Source organism: Orycteropus afer, unplaced genomic scaffold (assembly GCF_000298275.1).
Source record: "Orycteropus afer afer isolate SDZICR_OR568_19922 unplaced genomic scaffold, OryAfe1.0 scaffold00238, whole genome shotgun sequence".
In the NCBI taxonomy this organism is placed as follows: domain Eukaryota; kingdom Metazoa; phylum Chordata; class Mammalia; order Tubulidentata; family Orycteropodidae; genus Orycteropus; species Orycteropus afer.
In genome coordinates, this window is record NW_006921825.1 from 4,845,234 (window position 1) to 4,862,722 (window position 17,489).

The 17,489-nt window shown below is 38.8% G+C and overlaps 1 protein-coding gene across 1 annotated transcript in view; it reads right to left on the minus strand.

The window, feature by feature from the left end:
- Window positions 1–17,489, minus strand: part of DPYSL3 (dihydropyrimidinase like 3) — a 195,736-nt gene that overhangs the window by 44,628 nt on the left and 133,619 nt on the right. Inside the window, exons 2-3 of the mRNA XM_007949131.1 lie at window positions 9,855–9,943; window positions 2,710–2,894 (exon numbers count right to left, since the gene is read on the minus strand). Coding sequence (XP_007947322.1) covers window positions 2,710–2,894; window positions 9,855–9,943 — 274 coding nt within the window. The remainder of the gene's footprint in view (window positions 1–2,709; window positions 2,895–9,854; window positions 9,944–17,489) is intronic.

Here is a 17,489-nt window from a genome sequence, read left to right on the forward strand (position 1 = left end):
CCAGCCTTCTGGTTAGCAGTCAAATGCCTTAGGCAGTGCACCATCAGAGCTCCTCCGTTTACAATAGCTACCAAAAAAATAAATAAATAAAAATAAAATACTTGGGAATAAATCTCACTAGGGATACAAAAGACTTCTTCAAAGAAAACTACAAAATACTACTTCAAGAAACCATAAGAGATGTACGTAAATGGACAAATACATCATGCTCATGGATGAGAAGATTGAACATTGTGAAAATGTCAGTTCTACCCAAAGCAATCTATACATTCAATGCAATCCCAATTCAGATCCCAATAACATTCTTTAATGATATGGAAAAAGCAATCACTAATTTTCTATGGAAAGGAAAGAGACATCAGATAAGCAAAGCAATATTGAAGAAGAAGAACAAAGGAGGAGGTCTCACGCTCCCAGATCTCAAAACCTACTATACAGCCACAGTAGTCAAAACAGCCTGGTATTAGTACAATGACACACACATAGACCAGTGGAATAGAATCGAGAACCCAGAAACAGATCCATCGACTTCTGGTCAGGTGATTTTTGACAAAATGCTAAAATCCATTAAATAGGGAAGAAATGGTCTCTTTAAAAATGGTGCTGGCAAAACTAGATATCCATTTGAGAAAAGTGAAACAAGATCTATACTTTATACCATACACAAAAACTAATTCCAGATGGATCAAAGACTTAAATGTGAAACTTAAAACTATTAAATTCCTTAAGGAAAAATTAGGGGCAAATTTAGGGCCCTCATTTATGGTATAAATAGACTGTCAAGCATAACTCACAATGCACAAACAGCAGAAGATAAGTTAGATGAATTGGAACCTAAAAATTAAAGTTTTGTGTGCTTCAAAAGACTTCTCCAAAAGAGTAAAAAGAGAACCTATAGATTGGGAAAAAATATTCGGCAACAACATATATGACAAGGGACTTATGTCTAAAATTTATACAAAACTCCAACACCTCAACAACAAAAAGACAAACAATTCAATTAAAAAATGGGCAGAATGCATGAATAGACACTTCACCAAAGAGGATATTCAGGCAGCCAACAAACACATGAAGAAATGTTCACAATCATTAGGGATTAGAGTGATGTAAATCAAATCAACAATGAGTTACCATCAGGCCCCAGCAGTAATAGCAAAGTTCAACAACACAGAAAATAACAAATGGAGAGATTGGGACTTACATACACTTCTGGTGGGGTTGTAAAATGATACAATCACTGTGGAAAGTAGTATGGTGATTCCTTAAAATGTTGGAATTAGAAATACAATTTGATCCAGAAATCCCACTACCAAATAAAAACCAAATTCACTGCTATGAAGTAGGATCCTACTCACAGTGCACCCTCCTTGGTTTCCAAGATGGTATCACTACGGAAATAGATTGCCCAATCTTCCTTCCAAGGAGTGGCAAGGTGGGTTTGAACCGCCAGCCTCCTGGTTAAGAGTCAAATGCCTTAGACACTTAGAGCTCCTAGCAATCCCATTACTAGGTATATATCCTAAAGAAGTGAGAGCTAGGACAAGAACAGATATATGCACACTCATGTTCATTGCAGCACTATTTACAGTAGCAAAAAGATGGAAACAACCTAGGTGGCCATCAGCATAAGGATGTACATACACACAATGGAATACTATGCAACACTAAAGAATAAAGTAGAATCTGTAAAATACTGCCTAATGTGGATGAACTTGGAGGACATTATGCTGAGTGAAATAAGTCAATCATAGAAGGACAGATATTGTACTAGTTCATTATTGTAAAAAGTCAAGGAAAGGTATATACATGGAAGGAAACTTATTTGTTGATTACCAGGGGTAGGAGGGGAGGGGAGAGAACACTGCACAATTTATTTTTTTAAATGAAAATTTAAAAAAAAAAAGCCAATAAAAGTAAATAAATAATAAAAATAATAGCTAGCAAATGAAAACCTTATGGATCACGATGGAGTACTGTCTGAAATAGTGCTAGAAGAACATCCTAGACTGGAAGATACTATACAATGGCAGTAACAATGGACTCAAATATGCCAATGATTATGAGGATGGAGCAGGAGTGTGTAAGGCTTTGTTATGTTGTTTGCACAAAGGGTTGCTGTAAGTCAGACCCAACTTGATGGCTACACTAACATCACCACCTTATGTTCTCAGGCTCCATCTGACAGAAAGTCTTCAAAGCTGACATTAGAGAAGTGTACAGGTTATCAAGGAGCTCTGGTGGTGTAGCAGGTAAGGCATTTGGATGCTAACCAAGAGGTCAGTGGTTCAAACCCACCAGCTGTTATGTGGAAGGAAGATGAGAATATCTGCTTCCATAAAGATTTATAGCCTTGGATATCCAATGGGTGTCTCTATGAGTCAGAACCAACTCAACACCAGTGGGTTATTTTGTGTACAAGTTATCATAAGGAGCCCTGGTGGTGCAGTGGCTAAGGACTTGGCTGTTAAGCCAATGGTCAGCTGTTCAAACCCACCAGCCACTCCACTGGAGAAAGATGTGACAGTCTGCTTCCATAAAGATTTACAGCCTTGGAAACCCTATGGAGCAGTTCTACTCTGTACTCTAGGGTTGTTGTTAGTCAGAATCAACTTAATGGCAGTAAATTTACATATTATCAGAAAGCATTATGGTTCACATATTAATCACACGCTTCATAAGAACAGTTACTTGTAAAATCTGTGGACTTACTGATCATGGTGGTGCCACCTGCTAAGGCAGCCTTTGTCCCTTGGAAGAAGTCATCTACTGTGGTCATCCCTTTATATGGCATCTGGAAATGAGTGTGGACATCAATGCCTCCTGGAATCACCATCTTCCCATTGGCCTCAATGGTCTTCACTCCTCCAGGAACAATCAGATTGTCTCCAATTTGCCTGGTAAGACATTGAAACAACTGGCAGTTTAAAAGAACAACTTCCAAGACAAGCACAGTATTATAAGGATTTTAAACATTGCAACTTGTGTTTATCAGAGGAATCTTTGCAAATAATTCATGAGTTTGACAATCTAGAAGAAATAAAGGCAGGTATATATGTATAAGGAGCTCTGGTGGTGCAGTAGTTAAGGCATTCGGCTGCTAACCAAAAGGTCAGTGGTTCAAACCCACCAACCATTCCACAGAAGAAAGACAAGACAGTCTGCTCTTCTGAAGATTTATAGCCTTGGAAACATAATAAAGGTCACTATGGGTTGGAATAGACCTGATGGCAGTGAGTTTAATTTTTTGTTTTGTTTTGTTTTGTGTTTTGGATATATACATATAGGCTTCAACGTAGCAAGGATTATGAGGATGGCTCTGGACTGGGCACTATTTCATTCTGTTGTACATAGGGTCACTATCAGTTGGAGCTAACTTGATAGCACCTAACAACAACAACATATATACAGAATGGAGTTCTGGTGGGATAGTAATTAAAGCATTCAGCTGCTAGTCAAAAGGTCAGTGGTTCAAAACCACCAGGTGTCCTGCAAGAGAAAGATGAGGCAGTCTGCTTCCATAAAGATTTATAGCTTCAGAAACCCAAAGGGGCAGTTCTACTCTGTCCTAAAGGGTCGCTAAGGGTCAGAATCAACTTGATGGCAGTGGGTTTTTGGTCTATATATACAAAGGAGCCCTTGGGTGGTGCAAATGTTTAGCATGCTAGGCTGTTAATCAAAAGGCTGCAGAGATTCAAGTCTATCCAGGGGTAGCTCAGCAGAAGGGCCTGACAAACTACTTCAGAAAAATTAACCATTAAAAACCCAATGTAGCTCAGGATCATAGTCGCAGGGGATGTCAAGCTCAACTGGCAAAACATACTACACAAAACATTGTTCCACCTCCTACTTTGGTGAGTAGAAACTGGGATCTTAAAAGCTTGCAAGAAGCCATCTAGATGCAACAAGGGGTCTCTCCTCATCCAGAGCAAAGAAGAATGAAGAAAACCAAAGATTCATGGAAAGAATTAGTCCTAGCAACTGGTACACCATACAATCCACAGCCTATATGACTGTGAGACCAGAAGAACTAGATAGTGCCTGGCTACTAATGTCAACCACTCGGAGGGGTATCTATGTAGGAGATCCTGGATAGAGAGGGAGAACAATGTGGAACAAAACTCAAAATCATTTGGGAAAAAAAAGGGGGGGGGTGACTAGGTTTGCTGGTCTGATAGAGCCTGGTGGAACCACTGAGACTATGGCCCCTAGCTGCCCTTCAGGTCTGGAACTGAACCCACAACTGTGGCTTCCAGCCAAACAAAAGACAGGCATATGAGTTGAACATTTACCTGAGGTAGACACACTCCTTGGAGAGAACAATCATGGGAGAAAGAAGGGCTGTTTATGCACAGGGAGACAGCTCAGGGGGCAGGAGTGCATGAAGGAATGGACACAGGGAAGAGGTGACAGTCAAGAGGAAGTGGGTGAGGCGCTGTTGCATTGTGGTGAATTGTGGTCAATGTCATGAGACAAAGTTTATGTGAACTGGTGTATGGAAAGTGAATTTGCTCTGTAAATTTTCACCCAAATAACAACAACAACAACAACAAACAATGGAGCACAGTTCTACTCTGACAAAGTGTATTTGGGGTTAGCATGAGCTGGAGTTGACTTGACTTGATGGCAACTGGTATATAAACAGAAAACAACTTTTATAGATACAAAACTGAGGCAGTGTGTGGGGATCCATGTGTTTATCTGACTTAATATTATAACTCAGTTTGAAGAGTCCAGAATATAGTGGGCATAATAAATACTTTGTTGAACAAATATAATTGTTTGCATTATTTCTTTTACTTTTGTTTTTTGCTTAAGGGTAAAGTGTGGACATCAATGCCACATCAATGGACATCATTTGGAGAAGGATCTAGAGTATAAAATAATGAAATGTCAAGAGAGATTGAAGGAGATGATGAATTTAGTTAAAGAACAAATATGGAAACATGGTTGTCTTATCTAATGAGAAGGAATCTGACTGATTTATTTTCCACCTCAGTCTTCACTTCCTATTCCACCCTTCTCTGCTAATTTGTCAGTCAGTCATAGCTGGAGGAAGATTTTCAAGGAAGAAGTCAGAGAAGCAGCTGTTTCCAGCACCATCTGCTTTTGAGCAGCCAGTATCTCAAGAGAAACTTCAGACCAAGGTGATTTTGACAACCTCCACCAGACACAGTTTTGCTTGGGAAGCTTCCAAGCATCACAGTAAAAAAGAGACTCAGGCGCAGAGTAAGCCAGTGAGTACACCAAGGGCAAACCACACAAGGAAAGTGACAAACAATTGTTCCCTACACAGTGTTACCTTGTAGACAATTCAAAGTTCCTTGGCTTACATATGATTTCATATCCTTAATTATACAGCTAGTTAAATCTATCCAATATTGATTCCAGGTGGATCTATGATTCCTAAACCACTGGGCAGAGGTTTTTTTTTTTGTTTTTGTTTTTGTTTTTTAATCATTAAATATCTGCTACATTGTGGATGATGCATTGGTGGTTCAGTGGTAGAGTCTTGCCTTTCATCTGGTAGACCAGGGTTCAATTCTTGGCCAATACATTTCATCTGCAGCCATCACCTACCTTTCAGTGGAGGTTTGTATGATGTTTCAGCAGCACTTCCTGACTAGAAAGGTCTGGTAATCTACTTTCAACAATCAGCCAATGAAAACCCTATGGATAACAATTCACAAACAATCATGGGGATGGTATAGAGCCAGGCCAACATTCTGTTCCCTTGTGCATGGGATAGCCATGAATTGGGCACCAATTCAATAGCTGCCAACAATAGTATGTTGTGAATACATGTACTCTACTGCCAGTAGCATGAAAGCATGAATATTTTCCCCTTTTGCTCAAAGCCAGCCAGGAAAGACGCTCAGAAGTGGGCAATGAGAAGTCCACCATTGGCCTGCCAAGCTGTTAGTTCTGCAACTAAAATAAAGCATCCCTGACATCTCCAAGCTCAACTTTACTACATCACCAGGCCATTCCAGAGACACCATAGTTTAGAAAACACCGTGAAAAAGTACACAGCCTCCAATCTTAACCTCATCCTAGATGTCCAGATACTTGCCAGTTCCATTCCCATTTCTCCCTACAACTGATTTTCCTCTGAAGAAAAGCTAGAACTAAGGACATGAAGAAATCCCTGGTCTCTGTATTTTCCCAAATGATATTACCTATTTTAATAAGCAGTATAATATACCAAATCTGAAATAGAAAGGCCTTTCCCTTTTTTCTCTACCATTTTAATCAGGGTTACATGCATTTTTGAAAGCTCAGCTCTAATCTCACCTTCTCTGTCAAGTTTCTACTCTAATTATTAAGAGTATGGGTAAACTCTGGCTGCAGCCTATCTAGATTCACAAACTAGGCTCTCCCATTTACTAGTTGTGTGTCTTTGGCCAAGTTACTTAATCTTCCCATGCTTCAATTATTTCATCTGCAAAATGCAATAAGAACAGCTCCTAGGGATGTTGTATAGATTAAATGTGTTAATACTTGTTGAACGCAAAGAAAACTGTCAAGTATAAAGAAATTCAATAAGCATAAGCTATTATAATTAATGGGCACCCTCTTCCTACATAGCTTTGTCCCCCCTTTGAATCTCTTTGCACTTACCATCTACTCTTCTAATTTAGTATTTTATATTGTTAGCTCCTTTGTGTACTTAGAGATATCTACAACCCACCAAAAAACAAACTCACTGCCATCGAGTTAATTCTGACTCATAACAGCCCTATAGGACAGAATAGAACTGCCTAATAGGGTTTCCAAGGCTGTAATTCTTTATGGAAGCAGACTACCTCATCTTTCTCCCATGGAGCAGTTGGTGGGTTTGAACTGATGATCTTCTGGTTAGCATCCAAATGTCTTAACCATTGTACCACCAGAGCTCCTTTTACAAATATCTCAGCTAACACAAAACACTGTAAAATCCTTGAGTGCAGGGAGCATGATGATTTGTGTCCCACTGATATCTACATAGTATGTGACACAGTGTCTTGGACACCCTCCCTGAACACAGAAGGCATTCCACAATATTCCCAGACAAACAACTGTATAACAGTTGAAAGAAATTATTTGTGGTTTTCTGCCCTAGGAGTTAAGAATGTTGTTGGATTTATACCAAATTTCAGGACTGGATGAAAATCATGTTTATCAAAACTTTTCTTTCACCAATACACACACCTGAAGAATAAGTTCCTTCTAAACCATCCTAGGCAAGCGGCCTTCCAGGCTATTCTAACAGAGGTGGTGAGAAGGATTCAATCTAACAGTGGATGCCAGAAACACAAAATGAAGATGCACTCCGATCCTGTGTTCAAGGCAGCACAGCAAAAAGTTCTGTAATCAATTAGTGATGCCTGCCATGATCTCCAAAAGGGGAAAGGAGCATAAAGTACCAATTTTTTTTTTTTTTTTTTTTCATATCTATAAATCTCTAAGGAGCTCTGGTAGCATAGTGCCTAAGGCACTTGACTGCTAACCAGAAGGCTGGCGGTTCAACCCACCAGCCACTCCTCAGAAGGAAGGTTGGGCAATCTACTTCCATAGTGATACTGCCTCGGAAACCCAAGAAGCGGTCGCTATGAGTCAGGGCTGACTGGACGGCACATAACAACAACAACAACAACCACATAAATCTCTAAATGAGAGAGCTTACTATCTCCAAAGATAGTCAACTATATGTAACATTTTGTAGTAATAGAAAAAATATAAAATAAATTTTGGTTTATATCTTAAAGAAGTTATTATTTTTTTCTATTGGTTAGCTTGATTGGTACTTCCATTTATCTTACTTCTAAAAGGAAAGAGGGCGCTTTGCTAGCATAGCGCCTAAGGCATTTGACTGCTAACCAGAAGGCCGGTGGTTCAAACCCACCAGCCACTCGTTGGAAGGAAGACTGGGCAATTTACTTCCATAGAGATACTGCCCAGGAAACCCAAGAGGGGGCTCACTATGAGTTGGGACTAACTCGAGGGTGGTGAGTTTGGTTTGGTTTTGAATAGGAAAGAGTAATGATATAAATTGGCAAGGCAACTGAGACTATTATTTTCATTCTTGTTTTGTCCATCCAGCCATTCATTCATAACATTCATAACATAATTTAGCAGATTACTTCCTCTCTTTGTGTCTCTTTCCAATCTGAGAAAAACCAAAAAAAAAAAAACTTCATAAGACTGATGTGAAATTAAATGAGATATGGCTAGTAAAGCATTTAACACAATGTCTGGCACATACTACATACTCTTTTAAAAGTGTTGTTGTCGTCCTGTGTTGTTGAGTCGATTCTGACTCATGGCAACCCCATGTATTACAGAGTAGAATTGCTCCAAAGGGTTTTGTTGGCTGTACCCTTTACAGAAAAAAAATTACCACACCATTTCTTCTGTGTTGACACTGGGTGGGTTTGAACCAACAATCTTTCAGTTACCAGCTGATCAGAAATGATTTGCAACACCTATTGAAGGACACTGTTATGAATGCCTTTAGATGAACACTAGGTTAAGCACTGGGGATGAGATGATTAAAAGGAACAACAACAACAAAAAAAAAAAACTATGGTCTTGTTCTCAAGAGGGGCTAACAGTCTTAGAATTTCTTTGAGTAATATAAACAAAGAGTGTCCTGACAGCATATAGAACATGAAGTCAACCTAGACCTGAGGCCTAGCAAGGATAAGCTGGCTACAGAAAGTTATATATAAGACAAGCTTTCAGAGTAAGAGATCTCCTATGACCAGAATCCTTCTACTAGTCAATGAAGCTAAGTAATATAAAAATATAACTGAAAATGCTAGAGATGGCTAATAGGATGTGTTGGATATATCAGTCTCATACAACATATCAGTGTGGTAGTGTACATTCTTTTATATGATGAAAGGCTATATGCAAATCAAATTCTCTTTTTAAAGTTCCCTAAATGAGGAACCTACACATAGCTAACCTGATTGTGCTATTTATAACCATCCAATAACAAACCATTTCCCAAAGCAATTATATGTCCTTAATGTCTACTGAAAATCATGCTTAAAATGCATACTATGTCTGTGCTCTGCCTATCTAAATCTTTCTCAAAGTTCAGTCCAAATGCCTCTCCTCCCCAAAACCTGACCTATGAAAGGATTTCTCCTTTCTATGTACTTTTAAATCACTTATTCTCATTCCAATTCTTTTTGTACCTATTACAGGGATCTTATCATTTTAGGTTGCTGGCTGAGTCCCTGGGTGGCACAAACTTTTAAGGCACAAACCTGCTAATCCAAAGCTTGGAAGTTCAAGTCCATGCAGAGACGCCTTGGAAGAAAGATCTGGCAAAAATCAGCTACTGAAAATCCTATGGAACCCAGTTCTACTCTTACACACATGTAGTTGCCATGAGTCTTCTGTGGTGTTGCTGGGTGGGTTGAACTGCCAATCTTCCAGTAAGTGCAAACCATCTGTGCCACACAGGGACCTCACTTAAAGATTGACTCAATGGTAACTGGTTTTCTAATTTGTGCCCCTTTTTCAGTATCCTTGATGACAGTGGCCATATGTTCCTGTGGAATGTCCATCAATGCAGCTTGCACAAAGGGGCCTACAACATCATTCTGTTGATTAAACGCAGGTTTTGTTTTTTTTTTTTTGCTTCACTTATATAATCAAAATACTGAGAATTAAGGTTGCCTCTCACTTTTAAGGGATTATGTGCATCTAGATGTAAGGGCTAAAATAAAACCTCATTTTTTAAGAAAGAGAAATGATACACAGAGAACAGCCATTCTAGTGGGTCAAAAGAAGCAGGCTTCTTTTTGAGCCTCTAATGAAAAGAAGAAGTAAAAGAGATAAAGAGAAGGGCTCTGTATACATACTTTATTAAGCCATCTTCCATATAAATATCAGCATAAAAAGATTGATCATCGTTGACGATTCTGCCTCCCTTGATAAGAAGACGGTCACTCTAGAAAATAAGGAAAACACAAGTTATTCTCACAGGCAGAATTTCAGGGAAATTGGTCCTCCAAAGTTTTGCCAAGTCAATGTTGGTAGAGGTCTGCTAGAAACACACTTATTAAACACATCTGTTGCTTAATGTACTGAATATTCAAACTAGTTATACTCGTTGGAGATTTAGTTTTTCTTGTTTGTCCCTCATTCAAATTATTCTGGAGTTTTCTCTATTGCTTCTGCCACCTATCATGTTGTTGTGGTTGTTGCTATGTGTCATGGAGTCACCCTGACTCATAGCAACACCTCCTTGGGTTTCCAAGGCGATATTGCTATGGAAGTAGATTGCCCAACCTTCCTTCCAAGCCACCTATCAGTTCCTGATTCAGTTGTTGTTGTTGTTGTTATGTACTGTCGAGTCAAACCCAACTCATAGCGACCCCTTCTTGGGTTTCCGAGGCAGTATCACTACGGAAGTAGGATTGCCCAACCTTCCTTCCGAGGAGTGGCTGGTGGGTCCTGATTCAGTAATGACTGCATATTTGAAGTAGGGCAACTTATATGTCAGTGCCTAGAACACTATTTGGTATTGTGTTGGCACTCAACAATGATTCTCAAAAATAGAACTTAAGATCATGTATACAATGAAACAGGCTTTAAAACGTATTTATAATGACATGAGAACATGCTTAAATCATGTTATGCTAAAAATAAGAATACTTATACATGCATTCATATTTGCACACTAAGTTGTAGAACATGTAAGAAAACTACAAGATGGAAATAAGACAAAATATCCATAGTAGTTAACTCAGGATGAAGAAATTATGCAAGATTTATGTTTGTTTTGTTATACTCAGTATTTCTCCCATTTTATAAAATGCATTTTATTACTTTTAGTACATGAGAAATAAAATTTTCTTAAAAATTATAACTTAGACAAAATTTGGTAATGGATCCAACAACAAAAAAATACAAATATATTCTAAAGCTATTTAAATACATCTATTTAATATATTTTAAAGCCAATTTTTTCAGAAGTACATCACCACATCCTTCTTCCCAGCCTGTTTCAGTCTGGAAACTGCTGAAGTCTGTCCACCATAGTTTACCCCGCTGGCATTTGTAATAACGGTGGCATAGCTTCCAGCATCACAGCAACTGGTTTGAGATTATCTATCTATATCTATCTATACATAGATACATATATATATATTTAAAAAATTTTTTTCCAAACAATATCATACACAAGTAAAATGTGGATGAAGATAATTCAAAAACAGTTACTATTAAATAGTTGGAAGAGTTCTGGTGGCTCAGTGGTTAAGTATTTGGCTACTAATTAAAAGGTCAGCAGTTCTAACCCATTAAGCAGCTCCCCAGGAGAAAGATGTGCCAATCTGCTTCTGCAAAGACTATAGCCTTGAAAACCCTATGGGGTGGTTTTATTCTGTTCCATATGGTCACTATTAGTCAGGATGGAGTTGACAGCAGTAGGTTATTATATAGGTATGTGGAAGATACAGTGGTGAATGAGTCACACAAAGTCATTCCTTTCATGCAGCTTAAAAGGGAAGCCTAGAAAAAAATGAAATCAAGTGAAGTAAACAAATAAAACAATATGAAATTGTATTAAATGTTACAGAATGGGGGGAAGGGATAGGCTTATTTATATAGAGGCTGGAAAAGGCCTATTTAAGGAACAACAATGTAATCAGGTGAGGGGGATGGGAACTTGCAGGCAGAAGGAATAACAAATGCAGAAACCGGGAAGTAGCAGTTTTTGTTTTGTTGAAAACATGGGGAAAAAAATCAGTGTGAAGGGAGCTTAGGCATGAAGGTACACTTGATGAAGCTTGAGAGGTAAGTAGGCTAATCACGGTAAGTTGGTAGGTTCTGGAAAGGAGCTGGATTGAATGAATACACTGGGAAGCATGGAAGACTTGCAACTGGAGAACTGGAAAGCTGTGTAAAAAAGGCATGCACTGTCCAGGGGAAGTATTTTCCACATCTACGTGACTATGGGGGATTCATGGTCATTGAGTTAGACAGTAGCTGAGGGCAAGAAGACTTCATATTCAGGGCTAACCATGATCATCATTCGTTTGAAAATTATTCTTTGCCTCCTATTGAAAAACACTAACTTTCACATAGAGTAAGCATCTTATGGGAAAGCCCCCCAAACAGGATGACTTCTGGCTTCAGAAATGAGAGAGTGAAAAGGTCCAGAAAATAAATATTGAAGCTAAGGGCCCCAGGTGGGATATAGAAAATTACCACGTAGTTTATCCTGCTTCCAAGGTAATGCATTGAGAACAAGGGATTTCATCATATCATATTATCAAGGGAGAAGATTTTTAAAAAGATATAAACCAAGGAGGCATTTGGGGGTGAGGGGGACTACATATGTGCTAATAAGGTAAAATACAAACTCCCACTATGTGTAATAGACAAACGCTTCACGACCTGGTCTCTGTTGGCATGCCTGGTCTCATTTCTATTGTGTGCTGCCTCGTATTTTATACAGTAGTAAAACTAACAAAGGAGCCCTGATGGTGCAGTGGTTAAAATGCTTAGGTGCAAACCAAAACGTCAGTAGTTCGAACCCACCAGCCACGCTACACAAGAAAAAGATGTGGTGGTGTATTTCCATGATGATTTACAGACTTGAAAACCCTATACGGCAGTTCTACTCTGTCCTATAGAGACACTATAAATCAGAATCAACTTGATGACCATGGGTAAAACTAAGAAACACATAGTTCCTGTGACATATCAGCCTCTCTGGCCACAAACTCTTTGCAAAGGTGTACTCTCTGCTTTCTCATGTGGCAACCAGGCATCCAAAAATCAGCCTCTCCTTTAGGCCTCAGCTGAAAGGGTTTCTCCCCTAGGACACATTACCTGACTTTCCCAGCAAGGTTCACCTGCTCCCACTGCAATTTAGTTCCAAGAATTATATTGTTGTACAGTAGTTGCTTTGTTGCCTAATTATCTCCTGACTAGGCCATAAGGGACTTTAGTCTTGGAACTGCATGTGTTGTGATCTTTTTATTTTAGCTCTGGAGCCCATTCTAGGCAGCATTGAAATACTTGTAAAATGAGTGGATGAAGGTGGGACATAGAAGATTGTGTTATATCAGCATGTCTGAAAGACCACTGGAGTTAAAAATATTATGTGAAGTAGCTAGAAAATTGGACTTTTAAGAAAAAAAAAAAAAAAAGGAAATCTATTGTAATCTACTCCTTCCCAAACTAGTGCACATCAGAAAACACAGATTACCAGGCTCTGTTCTAGGCCACCATATTTATATATTCAACATGACCCATAGATGTCTCTTATGTAGCCATCTAGCACCAAGTCACAGACCAGCACCAGAAACCAGTGCCCAAGGAATTCTCACAGTCCTGTGTGTCTATGGATGTGACAGATGCATCTCCAATAGGAGTTAAACAATAATAATAATAATAGTGATAGCTGCAAGTATTTCTTATAAAAACTCAATGTTTTTCTAACATTCGTTATCTTCTCAGCAAATAGCTGAACTAAACTGGTTTGTGGACAGAGGCCAGTTCTGTCTGAACTAAGACCAGATATGAAATATGAGCTCCCTCTTTCCTAGGGACATCCGGCCCTCAGCCACTGGTGTGATTATCACTTCAACAAACATCAAATGTCAGGAAAAGGGCAAAAGCTATCTTAATCTCTGTGTACATCAGGGGGACAGTAAGAGCTGATCTAAGTAGAATTAACACCATTAAGATAGTGTCATTGGAAACTTTTCAGTGTTAATCAAATAAACTCTCTCTGGCTCAATAAGCAGGAACTTTAACGGATAGAGCACAAAGAGGAATTGCAGGCCTAGCATAGGTTTCAGAGCAGGGAATAGCAAGACCTCTGCTCAGTGGGCAAGTATTAATATTATTTGTTTTCATCATGCAGAGCAGATAGATCAAAATCTAAATTCATGGAGTTCAAACATATTCTGGCTCTAGGGTTCATCAATTTGTCCTCCCCAAGCCACTTCATTAAGGTTAACTCTTTCAATACATGTGGAATTCATTACAAAGGGCAATCTGGCCAAACCAGTCAATAGACACTGAAGGGTCTAAACAGTAAATCTCAAGTTTGGCACTGAGGAACACTGAGTGTTGGGTATGAAACCACCCTAAAAAACCCAAAACCAAATCCACTGACAAGCTGATTCTGACTCAAAGTTAACCCCATCAGGTTTCCAACACTGTAAACTTTATGGAAATAGACTGCCTCATCTTCCTCCCATGGAGCAGCTGGAGGGCTCCAACCACCTACCTTTCGGTTAGCAGCCAGTGCCTTAACCAAAGCACCACCAGGGCCCCTTACTGACTGGCCTAAGCCACATAAAACCAAAGTTCTCTAAACACACACACAAAAATGCTTATCTGTGAATTCACAGACCAGCCTTGTAGATTGCTGGGGTAAAAAACCAACAAAATGAACAAACCCTACATCTGTGATTAAAAATCATCTTCAAAGATGTTAAATGGGACTGGTAAATATGGTTTCGTGGGGCTCTTTACTTTCTATAAGAAGCGCTGGTGGTGTGGTGGTTAAGGCATTTGGCTGCTAACCAGAGGTCAGTGGTTTGAACCCAGTAGCCAATCTGTAGAAGAAAGATGGGACAGTCTGCTTCCATAAAGATTTACAGCCTTGGAAACCCAATAAGGGTCACTATGAGTCGGAATTCACTCAATGGCAGTGAGTTTGGTTTGGCTTAGTTACTTTCTATAAAGCTGCCAAGTATGCTTTAGCTGGTGTCTGAGACATTAAAATAATCTAGTTTGGAGCTTACCATTCTTTTTCATATAATGATACTCATAATAAATTATTCTACATTTCTGTAGTATATTGGGGTAATCTGGAGAGTATTTAGAATCCAAAATGAGCTAAAAATTTGGAGTCCAAAGCAGCCAGCCAGGGATTCTGGCTGCCTTAGGCCCTGCCCAGTCATGAAGAGCTGAGTGAACCACTCTCTTGAATGAGTTCAGCCAGGAACCAGGTATACCAGCTGAGTCCTCACACTATTGGAAAAATCAGGTGGACCACTTAATTAGGCACATGATCTTGAGTTAAGACTTAACCTCTTAGAGCCTTACTCATTTATCCAGTCTTTTCATTAGTCTGGAGTAGATAATAATACCCAGCTCACTTCACAGTGTGGCTGCCAGGAATGAAAAGGTTAGAAAACACACACACACACACACACACACATGTATATATCTAGCACACAGTACACACTTCATAAATATTAGCTATATTTATTCATAGGAGCTCTGGTGGCATAGTGCCTAAGGCATTTGACTGCTAATCAGAAGGCTGGCGATTCAAACCCACCAGCCACTCCTGGAAGGAAGACTGGGCAATCTACTTCCATAGTGATACCACCTCGGAAACCCAAGGAAGGGTCACAATGAGTCAGATCTTACTTGACAGCAATGAACTTAGTGGGTTTTTTTTGTTTTGTTTTTTTTTTTGACTCAAAATAAATTTTTATTGAAAGGAGTTCTGGTGGTGTAGTGGATAAGGCATTTGGCTGCTAACCAAAAGGTCAGTAGTTCAAACCCACCAGCCGCTCCACAGAAGGAAGATGGGGTGGACTACTTCCATAAAGATTTACAGCCTTGGAAACCCAATGGGGGTAACTATGAGTCAGAATCAACTCAATGGCAGTGAATTTGGTTTTGGTTTATGCTAATATTAACAATAAATATTAGTTACATATATTCCATTAATAGTATCAGAGTGCTTAAATTGTTTTTAAAGCCTTAAGAAGTATGTTGGAGAGATATAATGGTTCTCATTGTCCAGATGGGAAGATAAACAGAGAGATGTGACTGACTTAATTAGAGGTACAGAAAAGGGTCTAAAAAGCCCAATTGCTGTTGAGTTGATTCTGACTCATGGCAATCCCATGTATATCAGAGTAGAACTGTGCTCCACAATGCCTGATTTTTCAAAAGCATATCACCAGACCTTTCTTCCAAAGCATCTCTGGATGGACGTGAACTACCAACCTTTTGGTTAGCAACTGTACACATTAAACGTTTGCACCACCCAGGGACTCCCAATTAGTTCCCAAAAATCCCAAAACCAAACTCACTGCACTATGGCACCACGGCTCCCCCAATTAGTTCCAGTCAGGAGTAAGTCTAGGTTCTTTACCTCCTGTTACTTATTTCACTGGTATCCACTCCTAGATCACTACACTAATTTTACTAAAACTTTATAAAAAGTGCCCCTTCTTGACATGGCTTTCTTTTTTGTGTGATACTGAATTTGACTGTTTCAGTGCCAAAGACATTGACCTATTTCTGCAGTAGGGAATCCAATAACTCTTAAGCCACAACTTCTAAATTCAATGCATAAGCTTGCCCCTATAGCCTGAATGTGTTAACGTGGCTTATGAAGTAATGAAAGACATTGTTAAGAATGGATCTGATTCAAACTAGATTAGGGAATGAAAGAACAAAATATTGAACCTAGATCTACTGGAGACATTGGTTCCCATTTTACTTTTTCTCCATGATTCTTCAACTTGAAGAACTTAAACTACTACCTTTGTCTACTTGAAGCAATGAGAAGATACTTCCAAGAGAAGCTAAAGCCCTCTATGGGTTTCTTCCCATCAATAAAGTTAGCTGAGTACAGTACTTGAAACACATCTGTTCTATACTCTGAAGACATTCTAGAAGCTCAGGAAAGAAGAAAAAAAAAAAAAAAAACCACTATAATCCTATGGAAGACAAAGGAGATGATAAATGGAGAATGAGTTTTCCAAATCTAAGCTTGTTCATATTTTCTTACCTGTATCCAAATCTGCAAGCACAGACTCTGACTCACAGCAGGGATTCAAAATCATTTTAAAGTTCAAGTGAAAATGCAGGTGCTTATTCAAAATAAATTCCCATTTGGGTAATTAGATCTGGTTCCCTAAAATCACTCCTTCTCCTAAGAATACATCAGGATGAAACTTTGTTTTTTCTTCCCCAAAGTACTATCATTGAAAAAAAGAGAGAAAATCAGGCTCTCTCAGTCTAGTTGAATCAACATGATATTCAGAAAAGGTACAGAAGAGGCTCTAAGGATACCAGAGTTCTCATCCAAGCTCTTCCATTAAATATGCAAAAGTGGGTGAGACACGACTTTCAATAAAAGATAGAAATGGAAAAAAAAAAAAAAAAGATGCAGAAGAACTAAACAACATGATCAACCAACTTGACCTTATACATATCTACAGAGCACTTCACCCAACAACAGTAAAATCTACATTCTTTTCCAGCACACATGCAACATTCTCCAAGATAGATCATATATTAGGCACAAAACAAGCCTCAACTAATTTAAAAACACTGAAATACTGCAAAGCATTCCCTCAGATCACAATGCTATAAAATTAGAAATCAACATTCAGGAGACCAATGGAAAAAGTGCAAACTCATGGAAACTGAATAACACTCTCCTCAAAATTGACTGAGTAATAGAAGAAATAAAAATGAAATTAAAAAATTCCTTGAATCAA